Source organism: Saccostrea echinata, unplaced genomic scaffold (genome assembly GCF_033153115.1).
Source record: "Saccostrea echinata isolate AGI-Se365-2 ecotype Australia unplaced genomic scaffold, CSIRO_AGI_Sech_v1 ptg000030l, whole genome shotgun sequence".
Lineage (NCBI taxonomy): Eukaryota > Metazoa > Mollusca > Bivalvia > Ostreida > Ostreidae > Saccostrea > Saccostrea echinata.
Genome location: NW_026889779.1, coordinates 2692041 through 2705909, shown reverse-complemented (window position 1 = coordinate 2705909; position 13869 = coordinate 2692041). Strand labels below are relative to the sequence as shown.

At 35.1% G+C, this 13869-nt stretch overlaps 1 protein-coding gene across 1 annotated transcript in view; it reads right to left on the bottom strand.

Moving 5' to 3' along the window:
- The window catches only part of LOC133197105 (circadian locomoter output cycles protein kaput-like), a 31033-nt gene extending 19449 nt beyond the window's left edge, over positions 1-11584 (bottom strand). Inside the window, exons 1-7 of the mRNA XM_061332949.1 lie at positions 11516-11584; positions 9369-9419; positions 7939-7992; positions 7665-7813; positions 3606-3697; positions 3155-3244; positions 177-288 (exon numbers count right to left, since the gene is read on the bottom strand). Coding sequence (XP_061188933.1) covers positions 177-288; positions 3155-3244; positions 3606-3697; positions 7665-7813; positions 7939-7992; positions 9369-9419; positions 11516-11565 — 598 coding nt within the window. The 5' untranslated portion in view covers positions 11566-11584. The remainder of the gene's footprint in view (positions 1-176; positions 289-3154; positions 3245-3605; positions 3698-7664; positions 7814-7938; positions 7993-9368; positions 9420-11515) is intronic.
- Between the last annotated feature and the right edge of the window lie 2285 nt (positions 11585-13869).

Here is a 13869-nt window from a genome sequence, read left to right as displayed (position 1 = left end):
GACTCATTAAATTTTAATATAATAATATATGAACATATCAAACAAATCATTTATATAAAATTATCTATATTCAATTCATCTTTCACGGGGGGGGGGGGGGGGGGGGGGGGGGGGGGGGGGGGGGTTACTACTGCATAACAAAAACATACATGAATTTCTTGGCAGCAAATTCCTACCTTTGGCACGTTCCTCTGGAGAAAGCATGCTGTAGTGGAACAGGATGTTATAGAGGTTTTGCTTTTCATTCTCATGTATAAAGCTGTATACAGATTGATTAGTGAGGTCTGCCTGTCAAAGTAAATAATCATACAGAATATCTTTGAATTGTAAGCTTTAAAAAGAAAAAAAAAATGGGTTTTTTTTCTCTCAAGTAAAAACAAAGGTAATCAAAGATTACGAAGCTCACTTCTTCGAATGTTATCTATAAGTAAGGCAAATTTCACATCATGTTTTTTTTCTAGTTAGTGTACATCCAAAGATCAATATCTATGCAAATTTGGTTTAAGTAGGACTTATAGTTACTTGGAAATAGACCTGCTCAAACAAACTTTTAACTTGTATACTAATCAAGGAAATTTTGGTCAGTTCCAACATCCAAAGCAAGTCTGGAAGTTTTCATCCTTAGATGCACCATATATGCAAGTTAAATCAAAACAGGCCATAATATTATACAGCTACTCCAAAAAAATTACCCTTGGTCACTCATTTGGAAAATGTAGGTCAGATTCAGAATCCAAAGCAAGTCTGAAAGTGTTCATCCCTGGATACATCATTCATGCTAATTTGGTTAAAATACAAATGGTTAAAATTCACTATGTCGACAATCTAGGTCAGATCCAGCATCCAAAGTAGGTTGGTTATTGTACATCCCTAGATGCATCATCCGTGAAAGTTTGGTCCAGGTAGGGCTTATAATTACTTGGGAATGGACTTGCTCCAAAATCTTAACCAGGTCACTCATGTGGAAAATCTAGCTCAGATCCAGCATTCGAAAGCAAGTTTGGTAGTGTCCATCCCTGGATGCATCAAACATGCAAGTTTGGTCCAGATAGGGCTTATTACTTACCTGGGAACGGACCTGCTTCAAAAACTTTAACCTAGTCACTCAACTGGAAAACCTAGCTCAGATCCAGCATTCAAAGCAAGTTTGGTAGTGTCCATCCCTGGATGCATCAAACATGCAAGTTTGGTCCAGATAGGGCTTATTAGTTACCTGGGAACGGACCTGCTTCAAAAACTTCAACCTGGTCACTCATCTGGAAAATCTAGGTCAGATCCAGCATCTGAAGGTAGTGTAGTGTCCATCCCTAGATGCATCATCCATGCAAGTTTGGACTAATTAAGGCTTTTAGTTACTTAGGAATGGACCTGCTCTAAAAACTTTAACCTGTTCACTCATCTGAAAAATCTAGGTCAGATCCAGCATTCCAAGCAAGTGTGGTAGTGTCCATCCCTAGATGCATCATCCATGCAAGTTTGGTCCAGATAGGGCTTATTAGTTACCCGGGAACGGACCTGCTTCAAAAACTTCAACCTGGTCACTAATCTGGAAAATCTAGGTCAGATCCAGCATCTGAAGGTAGTGTAGTGTCCATCCCTAGATGCATCATCCATGCAAGTTTGGACTAATTAAGGCTTTTAGTTACTTAGGAATGGACCTGCTCTAAAAACTTTAACCTGTTCACTCATCTGGAAAATCTAGGTCAGATCCAGCATTCCAAGCAAGTGTGGTAGTGTCCATCCCTAGATGCATCATCCATGCAAGTTTGGTCCAGATAGGGTTTATAGTTACTTGGGAATGGATCTGCTCCAAAAATTTAACCTGGTAACTCATCTTGAAAATCTAGGTCAGATCCAGCATCCCAAGTAGGTGTGGTTAGCGTCCATCCCTAGATGCATCATCCATGCATACCGACGCTTTGGGTATAGCATAAGCTCACTATAGTTATTTTGGCCCTGCTGTTCTTTCTCAGCTGATTTTTTTTTTAAATTTCCCTTTATAATTTCATAAAAATGTTGACTTAATATATGAAACAAATCTGGCCCTAGGAGAGCTATGATTTAATCAAAATTAAAACCACACAATATTGGGATGCTTCAATATCAATACAATGAACAATGGCCCTTTACTGCAATGATGCTCTGTGCCAAATTTGGTTGAAATTGGCCCAGTAGTTCTGGAGAAGAAGATGAAATTGTGAGTGGTTCTGAAGAAGAGGATGAAATTGTGAAAAGCTTATGACAATAATGACAATGATAAACAACAAACAAATTTTGATGAGAAAAGCTCACTTGAGCCTCTGGCTCAGGTGAGCTTAAAACCTCTAATACATTTCACCACCTCTCATTTGTTGTCACCAGCTTAGCACTTCATAAATATAAAACACTTTAGCCTTGCATCAATAAACTAAAGTGAGTATATCTAACAATGTTAATTTAGAGAGTTTACAGAACTATCCCCCCCCCCTTCCAAAAAACCTTTTTTGCATTTTTCTGAGTGCAACTCAGGTCACCTAAAAAAAGGAGAGATTTTAAGATTTCTACATCATCAATGAATACTGTAAAAAGCTGAATGTTCCTGATTCTCCCACAACGACACAGCATACATCAGTACTTACTGGTGATTCTCCCACTACGACACAGCATACATCAGTACTTACTGGTGATTCTCCCACTACGACACAGAGTCCATCAGTACTTACTGGTGATTCTCCCACTACGACACAGAATCCATCAGTACTTACTGGTGATTCTCACACTACGACAGAGTCCATCAGTACTTACTGGTGATTCTCACACTACGACAGAGTCCATCAGTACTTACTGGTGATTCTCACACTACGACACAGCATACATCAGTACTTACTGGTGATTCTCACACTACGACAGAGTCCATCAGTACTTACTGGTGATTCTCCCACTACGACACAGCATACATCAGTACTTACTGGTGATTCTCACACTACGACAGAGTCCATCAGTACTTACTGGTGATTCTCCCACTACGACACAGCATACATCAGTACTTACTGGTGATTCTCACACTACGACACAGAATCCATCAGTACTTACTGGTGATTCTCACACTACGACACAGAATCCATCAGTACTTACTGGTGATTCTCACACTACGACAGAGTCCATCAGTACTTACTGGTAGGTGTCCCAGCAGGGATGTAACACTCTCTGATACATACAGTATATTGCCTTGTTGAGTAAAAACCAGTAAAAAACTGTCCAATGCCTGAAAAGGAATCAAGAATATCAGTTTAACACATTTTGTTTCTATCTTCATGTACATCACACAAATGCTACATGTAGTTTAACACATTACATCCACAATGAACTATAACTGTTAGTACTTTTTCACAAGTATGTAGATCCTTGAATGCAATACTCTCAAATAAACACTTGCATGAAAAAGATCGCCATTAAAAAGGGTGGTGAAATGATACTCATTGGCTTACATTTAGCATGTGATGCATGGAGTATCACTGAAAAGGAAGAGGGCTACCAGGATACACAAAAAAAACTTTCCTCTGGCAAATGATGTATCATTATAGTTACATAATAAAAGTTGGTACAAAGATACATGAAAAGCATACCTCTAGCATGAGATGCATGAACTCATCATTAGAAAGAAAGGATGGCTTCCAGTCCTCCTTGATTTCATGGGCCTGTGCCTGTACTGCTGTCTCTAAATAAAAATTATTGTGTGTCTTTAAATCTAAATACATGAATATATATTGATATAATATTATAAAATATTATAGAATTGCACACAGGCATGTGGTATAAGGGGGGCATGTGTGTGTGAGATGGGGGGCCGGCTGCCTTCACCCCTCACTCTTTGTTGCAGCATGGTTCAATTTTTGGATATTATTGTATCCAAAACTTGTTCAAAATTCGAAAAGTGCATGTCATTATAAAAGTATTACCTTTTTTAAGGGTAATGTAAAAGTTTTATCCTGCAAAAGCAATTGTTGACTGAGATGAAGCCACTGTCAACAATGGTTTTCAAGGGATTACAACTTCACGTTACCCTAAAATATTATGCTATAATTTTTGGTTATGCTAAATGTATTTAGAATTCATTTACAGGAAAATGTCATGGTGAATCGTATTCTGCTCATTCTGAGCAGTTAAAAATTTTTATACTGTTATCCATCGTAAGTATTTTCAACCATTTCAATGTAATGTTACCTGGAGGGCGTGATTTATACATAGTAACAGTACTTTATAACAAATGTTTTAAAACCAATCAAATTTGACTATTTAACATGAATGAAAAACAACAGTGATTTATCATTGCAACAATATCTTTTATTTTTTTTTTTTTTGTATTTTTATCAGACAGTACACACAACCAGGTTTCAAACTCTTTATCTACTGACATATGCCTCCCACTATTTCATACTTTAATAATCTGGCTAAAAAAAAAATTATCGAATTTAAAACAGCCTTACAGGTTTGACTCACACCTTCTCTTATGGAATTGTATTACAAACATAGGTATCTCTTTTTCTATATGATTCCAATAAGCAAGAAATTGTTCAAAGAGTGTTTACAAATGAAACACGAATGAATATATCTCACTTTGATAAATATTTCAATAATGACATGTGATGTGACATGAGCTATGTAAATATGAGACTGCTTACTTCATAGATTGAGCTCAAAAGATAAGCTGTAGAGCATGCTCCTGGATTTGCTTTAATGTATATTTATATACTGAATGAATATTATGGTTTAACAAGAGGCCCACAATGCTCACCTGAGTAACTTTAGCACTGATTTCTTCAGAAAATTTAAAATCTTCTTCATATTCCCAGGAAAAATTGTGACCCCATATTATTAATTATCCCACTTCAGACAAATTTGCAGATTACTGATTCATTTGGATAAAAGCTAAATACAAGACAACCTGAATATTATGTCTCCATCCATGGTAATACATAAATTGGGCATTCAATTCCGTTCAAAGCATTGTTATTGTAAATAGAAGGTTAATAAGTGACCCCACGGACCGAAATTTAACAATTTTACTCTTAATGCTGAACTTGAAATTGAAAACTGTTGAGGTCTGTTTTTAACTCTAGCCCCTTGAAATCCCTTATATGTATTTCTATTTAACTGGGAAATTCCCACAGACAAATTCAAAGGCTCATAAAACCAAACATATTTTTCATATGCATACCAAAGTTAACAAGAAATGTTTGTAAAACACTTATGTCTCCCCCCCCCCCCCCCCCCCCCTCCCCCAAGTAATTTGAATTTTTCAAAGTCCAAGGAGCATAAGTCTGTCAAAAATTGCTCGATTGTACCCAAAACAGAACTTGACCTACATATTCTTATGATAAATCACATTTCAGTGTGTGCAACCTCTGCGAAGAAAATGAACAGAAACTGTTGGTGGATCGACAGACTGACCTACTGGCAGACAGCAGCAAAGCAATATCCCCTCCCTTCTTCGAAGGGCGGCATAAAAATTAAAGAGTATTATGCCTATGAACAGCTGTACAAAGGAACATACATCTTATAGGTTTATTTCTGAATTTTTTTTAAGACAATTCAGACCTCTTAAATTCCTATCAGGGGTCAAAAAGTGCCCATGGACCATTAATTATTTTTATTGTACCGTATTTACTCGCCTACAAGTCGTTTTTTTGGGAGTTAAACTTTGGTCCAAAACCCTTTATCCGACTTATACGTGAGTTATATAAAGATTGGTATTTTGGCAAGTCAATCCCTCAAATTTAAACTTAAAAGATACAACCGACTTATAGGCAGACCAACTTATAGGCAAGTATGTACGGTATTCTTTATGCTAAAACCAAAAACTGTTTTAAAGATTGGTTGAGAAATATAAAAAGTTCCACTAAAAAGAGTTTTTGTACTGGTCTCTAAAAATCTCTTATTCCCCAGAATTTTATTTTCATAAACTAATCAGTCAGAAGAATTGCAAAGTAAATCTGTACCTTAAATTTCACTAGAATTGCTTGTTTATCTTTTAGAAAAGTGACATGCATGATTTCATTTTAACTTACAAACTCCCCTAAAGAATTTTCAAATACTCAAAGATCTACTTTGATTGACACCTTACCCTACAACATCTTCTCATCAATATCTAGACACAATTTAATCCTCTACAGAATTTTCTTATTTCAATATTTAAATTTTTATCCCTCCTTTTTTATGTCTGGAGTCTTACAATGCAAAAAGGATCAAAATAGTACAGAAACACTGCCACAGAAACACTTTTTATAGGAAATCTTACAAAAAATCTATTTCTAAAGTTTGAGTTAACTTGCATGTGAAATAAGAAATCTTTTAGCTTCCTTTGAAAATTTCTGTTTTTGACTTTCAGAAACCGGAAGTGACATAACCAGATGTACAAAACCTTAAATATGTGAGACATTTTTATTTACTATTTTTTGGTTATAATATAAATTCAATATTCTAAAAGACTTTCTTTAAATCTGTGTTGAAAAAAAAGTGCTGAGGATACTAATAAAATAACAAAAAAACAATAGGGCTTTTCACTACAAGTTCAGAATAAGGATGGCAAAACTGTGACTTGATGAGTTGTATTGTTTGTATTGGTAAGAGATTACTGATACTTAGAATAGATCAATAGAATGCAGAGGGTCCTGGGTAATAACCTGTGTTCTTATAGTACAGTAGTCTATCCTACTCTTATCACCTGACCATCCACTATGAATTAAGATGAAAAGTAATCTGCATTATTTAACATTGTCACTCCAAGTCACAGACATTGAAGTAAGAATGCCGACAGTCTATTCATTATTGTATGTGTACAGAACTGCAGCAGGTGCTAATACAAAACTCTTATGACATGATCATTGTTTTCTGGTAGGCAGTGCAGTCTTAGCACACACAATGCTTCTCAGTAATATGTCTTGGATAGTTTGGAGGTGATTGGTAGTACAGTTATACAGTCATTTTTTCTCCTATCTTGTCATTAAGATATTTTGGTAGAATTTGATTTATTCCACTGCTTTTACCATGGTAGGTTTAGAGTATGCTATGATTGGTTGTGGACTCTTTCACAGTGGTTGACTTCCATATTCTTTACTTTGGCCAGTTTTAAGTATGCTTAGCTGTCTTGTGAATTCTCTTAATAATTTTGAGTTGTGCTACAGTTGACAAACATTTTTCTTGAGAGTATTGAGCTATGATGTTAATTGAGAATTGTTAAGTTTTGAGGATATTATTACCAACTCATAGATTTTGAGAAACTTTAGTTTTGTAGTATTCAATGCTTGAATGATTTTTCTTTCTTATCTTGATGGATTTTGAGGTTGCCTTGGTTGACATTTGATTTCTTTACCTATGTAAGTTTTGGAGTATGCCTTTATTGACAATGTAACCTGACAATGTAACCTGTGGCTGACTTGAGATTCCTCCATAGTGTTGTTGCATGGTTGACATGTAGCTGTTTACATTGTTAGTGACATGAGAATTCTTACCAAACTGAGCTTTAGGTTTCATATTGTGTGAGTACTTCAGTATTCCTAAGGGTAGTTAATTTTTCTTTTCAAAAGTATTCTTATCTTTACGAGTTTGAAGTATGCAATGGTAGTCATGAAATATCTTGACTACTTTTTTTGTGTATAGGCTTTTTTTCCGCAAAGTTTTTATACCTTGGTAAGTTTTGAGGTATGCTATGGTTGACTTGAGGACTGTGGATTTATCCATCTTTTTGCTGGATGTGGAAACCATTGAGCAAAGTTCGTTGACGAGCATGTTAAACTGGTCTCTACGTTTCTTCTCACTTAGGTTCCGATTCACCCTTCAAATAAAGACACTGTGTAAGCCTCTTTTTTTACAATTACATACAAAGACAATTCAAACAAAGAGACACAATCGGTGGCATTTGAACAAAATTATGGATGAACAAGACACTAAGCACCCTACCTGTCAGTAATGTCTTTATTGCTGCCCCCTCCTTTACTGTCCTCAGAGAAAAAACTGAAGATGTAAGTGATTCAATTATTAATTAACTAATAATCAGATACAGTAAAACACTTTTTATTTGCTAGAACTTTATTTCTGTGTAAAGAAACAAGGCTGACTGCTCAAAAAAAATTTCATTCATGGCATATATTAGTATTATTAAAGTTTATACATAGCAATGACCGAAATTCGCCAACATTTTATCTTGCTTATAAATACCAAATAACAATCTTGGAAACTAAGGTGTCATGAGAATTAAGTGCTCTACTACCTAATTCTTCTAACTCTTGACACACTTTTAAAATTTGCTGCCTCTGTACTAATAAGGGCCATAGGAGTTTTGTGTTAATGGTATCATTTTTGTCTTAGTTAGCAGGCCAATTCAAGCTAATTTATAGAAGGGAACTTTTTTTTTTAAGAATTGGGGGGAAAAAAACAAGCTATGGACACTAGGTGATCAACTTGTTTTCCTATGTTCAATGCTTGAGAGTTCTAGCAAGAGAGATTAATCTATAAATATAAATTAATTCACAGTTCTGTGACATCAGAAATTGACACTGAAACCAACACTGAACAGTTGGTGTTAATTGTAGTATTTAATATATATATGCTATAAATACCCTTAATAACCACTTATCTTATAGTAATATATTTTATACTAAATTTCTAAGATCGAAAACATCAATATTTGGTGTGGGTTATTTTCAAGATTTAAATAGTCTGCCTAAGAGACATTAACACTCTTTTTACATAGAAATGAAATTATTTATCAATCATAATTTTTAAAAATTTTGTGTAAAACACAGAAAGGCAAAGAACTAGATGTAGTATCAATCTCAACTACCTGGTCTTATATGATGCCCCCCCCCCAAATAATAATAATAATTTGTAGTACAGAAAATCAAATTCACATAAAACTGTATCTTTCTGTTTAATGTCATCTGTGACTAAACTGAACAAACAGTTGCAGCATCAGAATTATCATTTAATGGACTGCTCCAGACATCATTAACCATCATCCTTGACAAGAAACACAAAAAAGAAACTTCTATCATGTCTGAAGCAGTCATAAACAAGGTATCAGCAGCCATGATTCAAATATCAATCTTTTCAAAACTTAGCTACTCAACTGCATGATCACAATTATAGATCATATTTAAATGGCTTTTTTAGATACCCATTAATCAACTTTGAAACGTATAGTTTATCCCAGACCATGAAATCCTCATTTCTGTCAGATTTTATTACTGGTGTGTGCAGCTATTACAATAATTACTTTGAGCTGACAGTTATTCCGCGCCATCACCAAAGTCATTTATTGTAAGAGTACAACAATTAACTCTGTTAGTGACGTCTTTCAATATCAACTCAATATCAGTACATGTACACACCTTTTGGTACTTTTCCCATCTTCATCAAAATCATCTCCTAGGGAATGCTCACTACAAGCAAAGAAACTTTAATGAAAATTACTTTGTGAAATTTATCAATAGTTCATACTGATATTGTATTCAGTGTCATTTTTGTGAATTCTTAGCAATTTGATCCAGAAACAACAGCATTTAATTTTTAGGCACTTCTATATTAATTAGTTGATAAATGTACTCAGAGACAGCTAAAAAAAAATTATTTTCATTTTATAAATCTCAGACTGATTGACTGATTAAACACCAAAATTAGGCAGAACTGACACCCAACGATACAGGACAGTACGAGACAGATTAAGAAGTTGGAATCATTTCCCCATAATATCTAAGCCACAAATTACCATATGCCACTCTCCTAATTACTTGCACACTTACTTTACTGTTATGACCAAAAGTGTTGACAGTGAAAAGGTAAATACCTGTAGACTGTCACCTTAGATCACTGAGAGAAGAGTTGATGATGACAAGGGTTTGATAAAAACACATTTCCCCATACAACTTTTTGATGACTAGTGCAAAAAGGACCAATTTTGTACCCATCTTATTGTATTTTTTAAGACATACATGTCTCATCAGGTGGTATTAATGTTGATATTAAAATGTGTTAAAGTAATATGAAGAAAAAGTTTGTTGTTTTTTTTTAATTAAAAATAATAATAATAATTTTAGCTATAAACTCTGCATTTTTTAACATGATGCCTTAAAAGTCACCTGAACGTTTAAATTATTTCTTAAAATAAATTATCATTTATGGTAATGGTAAACAAGTTGACTAAAGAGACAAGAAAATAAACAGAAACAGTCTATGATGCACCAGAATTCAAAATGCATTCATTGACAACATAAATTTTCATTCACCTACATATGAACTTAATTATTAGCAGTGTATCTACATGTATAGAGTCATTATGGTTTGACATATATATCCATAAAATCATTGAACATCAGCTAGTAAGGGGTTCACATGGGATGTGCATGGATGACAGCTTGGTAACATAATATAAAGGAGTTCACATAACCATGCAGACTTTCAAAACACTTTGTGATACAGCATTGAGTTGACCTATTATTCCAATGAGTACCAAACTTAAAGGTTCATCTCCTAGTTACTATAAGCTCTATATAAGCTCTACATGGACCTTTTTTCCAGACAATGATATGGAGGAACATAAACATGGGATGGGTGTCTTTGGTCTTATTAAAGCACGCCCTTTCTTTAATGTGAAATACAGGGCCCTCGATAAAGCATCGAAGCAAAAACTGTGGAACTCCCTTTGTTTTCAACTTTATTTCTTATGTAGCTTGTAACAAGAGCTTTGATTGGTTACAAAGTCGGGTGTAAATTTCCATACACCCAACTTGAGCCAGGGGTAAAAAACGTGATGACATGTGCATTGTTTCTCTATGATAAAAAGCAAATAACATGACGTCACTATGCATTGTAAGACATTAAAAAAATCTTATCAATAGCTTGAAACACAGTTGATTGGACTTGTTTACAAAGAATTTATTTGGGTACATAGGAAATAAATTCGTTATCCAGATCCAATCAAGGGTGTACAGGGATTTAACTTGATTTGACCTGGATAACTAATACTATACCAATGGGAATAAACTGAAAAAAAAACTAAATGAGGATGCTTTGGTTAGATCTCTTTCTTATAGAAAAATCATTATACAATATTTTATAGCCAGTCATAATCTGGAAAATAAAAAAAATAAAACTATAGGCCTATACATTATATGGATACTTACTCCCACCACTTTAAATCATTTTTTTTTACATCTTCTTTAAGCAAATTATATTTATATGGAGATATGGATATCCTGGGAATTGTATTTCAAATAATGAAAATAAAATGATTTGCTTCGTGATGAAATATGAGTATACAAACGTAAGTATTCTTATTCAATCAGCTTTGTTTTAAATTGCAATGACTATATAATAATAAAATATTTAACTTGTCAATAAACCAATTGCATACAGATCATTTATGATTTATGCTCTCAATTATAACCAGTGATTTTTTTTTAGATTACATTTTACCAAATTGTACCACTGACAATATCACTCTCAAAGTGTCAAATTCTGTGACACGATTTTCTCTAACCTTTCGCTTCTGCTTGGAAGCATGAGCTTTATCCGCTTCCCGTAATTCATGTCATTGAATCAAAGATAATAGTTCCAACATACTGATACAGCATCATCATTATCCATTCTGTAACTTTCTTGCAAAAACACGGGGAGACATCATGATCACATTCATGTCAGATACTTATCCGTCGCCATTTTTTTTTTATGTTGTGCGACTTTCATCGTGGTTATCGTATTTCGCACCGACAGGTCTTTTCAGTACATAATGTCAATCTGTCTCACTTAAAAGTTAAAACCCAGTCTGTCCCTCGTAAAACCAGTCTTTGAACACTGGAAAAGGGGTGTGGTTGCAAAACTGTTCAAATCTTACAGGGATTAACGAAAAGGCACCACCAGGAGTAGAGCTTTCTGACTTTTTCCACAGGCATCTGACAAATGGTTGGTGTAACCCCCCTCCTTCTGAGAATTTTTAGACACGATAACATAGGAAATATGCATGGATTCCCAATCTTCCATACCTGATATCATTTCCCGTTTTTGTGAAGTTTTAGAGATTGTCCCTTTACGGTATATAAAAATACTAAAAGCAAGAAACAAAATCTTGTAAACACACAGGGATTCTGAGAAGGAAGGGGGTTGCAAATTTAGACCTGAACGGCGACCATTTGGCCGGGGGGGGGGGGGGGTAGCAGATTTTGGAAATAGATAATCTGTCCTCGAATATGTTGGAAATAAATAATCCGTCCTCTGTAGTCCTGTCCTTGCCTAGGAATAGAGCCTGGTGCTAACCCCTCCCCCTTTCCAGGAAATAGAAATTTAGAATTTGTCGGGCAATTTGTCCTTTTTGTGTGTGAGCTTTTTTTTTTTATTTTTGCTTTTTAAACTGAAGAAAATGAATAATCTTTTCTCGATCATCTTAGAAATAATTAAACTGCCTTTCATCGACATGAAAATAAATAATCTTACTCGGAAAAATTGCCCCCCCCCCCTTTCAGAATAAAATGGTCATCGTCTAAGATCTCATATTTTTTTTAGAGTTTCATTGGGATATGATATGAAGTTGGTCACGTGTTTAAATCCTATGCCCGAAGGGCATTTATGGTAGATTTTATCACGTACCAACTTCATGTCATATCCCAATGAAACTCTAAAAAAATATTTCTTATATTAATATTCTATTTTTATTCGTAATACAATGAAAAAATGCACTTTTTAGACTTTTTTGTGGAAATGCAACATAGCATAAACGTACGACGTCAGGTGACGTCACAGTCTCTTTCTTCCTCCATGGAAGAGAAGGACCGCTACTATCGTTTTGTCTCACTTTGGTTAAAAAGCGTGTGCAAGAGGGGGAGTCCACGCCTCTATTTACAATATAATAAAAACTGATAACAAAAATGCCCTGTTTCCTTTAAGGCGCTGTAAATCCATGAATCCTGGTCTTAAAGGAATCCAGGGACACGGTCATAATGATGCCTTCTAGCAGCTGGTTCCATATCCTGATGGTGTTTGGAAAAAAACGATTCCTTGACGACGATGGTAAGGCAGAATAGGATCTTACAAGTACCGATGTTCTGTTCCGTTGTGACTGTTCAGGACTGTGTGGCAGTCTAAACCTTCCAAATGCTTTCCATACGCAAGAAAGTCTGATCACGTGACCAACTTCATGTTGAAATGCAATGCCAATTTAGTTTGTATTGTAAATATTGAGCAGCGAAGGGTCTTTTGCGTGCCAGCACCTACTGCGACATGGAACCTTGATTTAATACGGTCTCATCCAACAGATCGTTCTCCATGCACGTCGCACACTGGATTCGAACCCACGACGTTAGGATCAACTCCTTACTTCGCGACTCTAGAGCAAACGCTTTAACTACTGCGCCACGCGGCGACTGGTGAATTAATTACAAATAGCATTTTATTCCACTTTGATGAATTTTGTCGGACTTACGGCCAATACTAATAAGAGACTAAGTACTGCTTATGCAATACTTATTGTCTATTACTGCTTAGCACTATCACTCTAAGAACGTATCACAGGAGATTTCTGTACAGGCCTACAGCCTTGAAATTTCAGACGTCAAAGACAAAACAATATGTTCTATGTGGTAAAAATGCTGTTTATAAGTCATTATTTTATAAGCACCTTCTCTTCGTTGACTCTAAAATCCTCGGCCCTGGATGAATATCTACCTAGTTTCTTTCTTTCACTGGACACAAGAATGTTGATATTATAAACAATATGGCATAAAACACGAATTCCAGAGGTGAGATCAGGTGCGTATGAGAAGTAAGCATTCCCTGTCGACCGACAACATCCTAAGCATTGATAAGGTGGACAGAATATATGTGGTCGTAGTCTAATTTCGT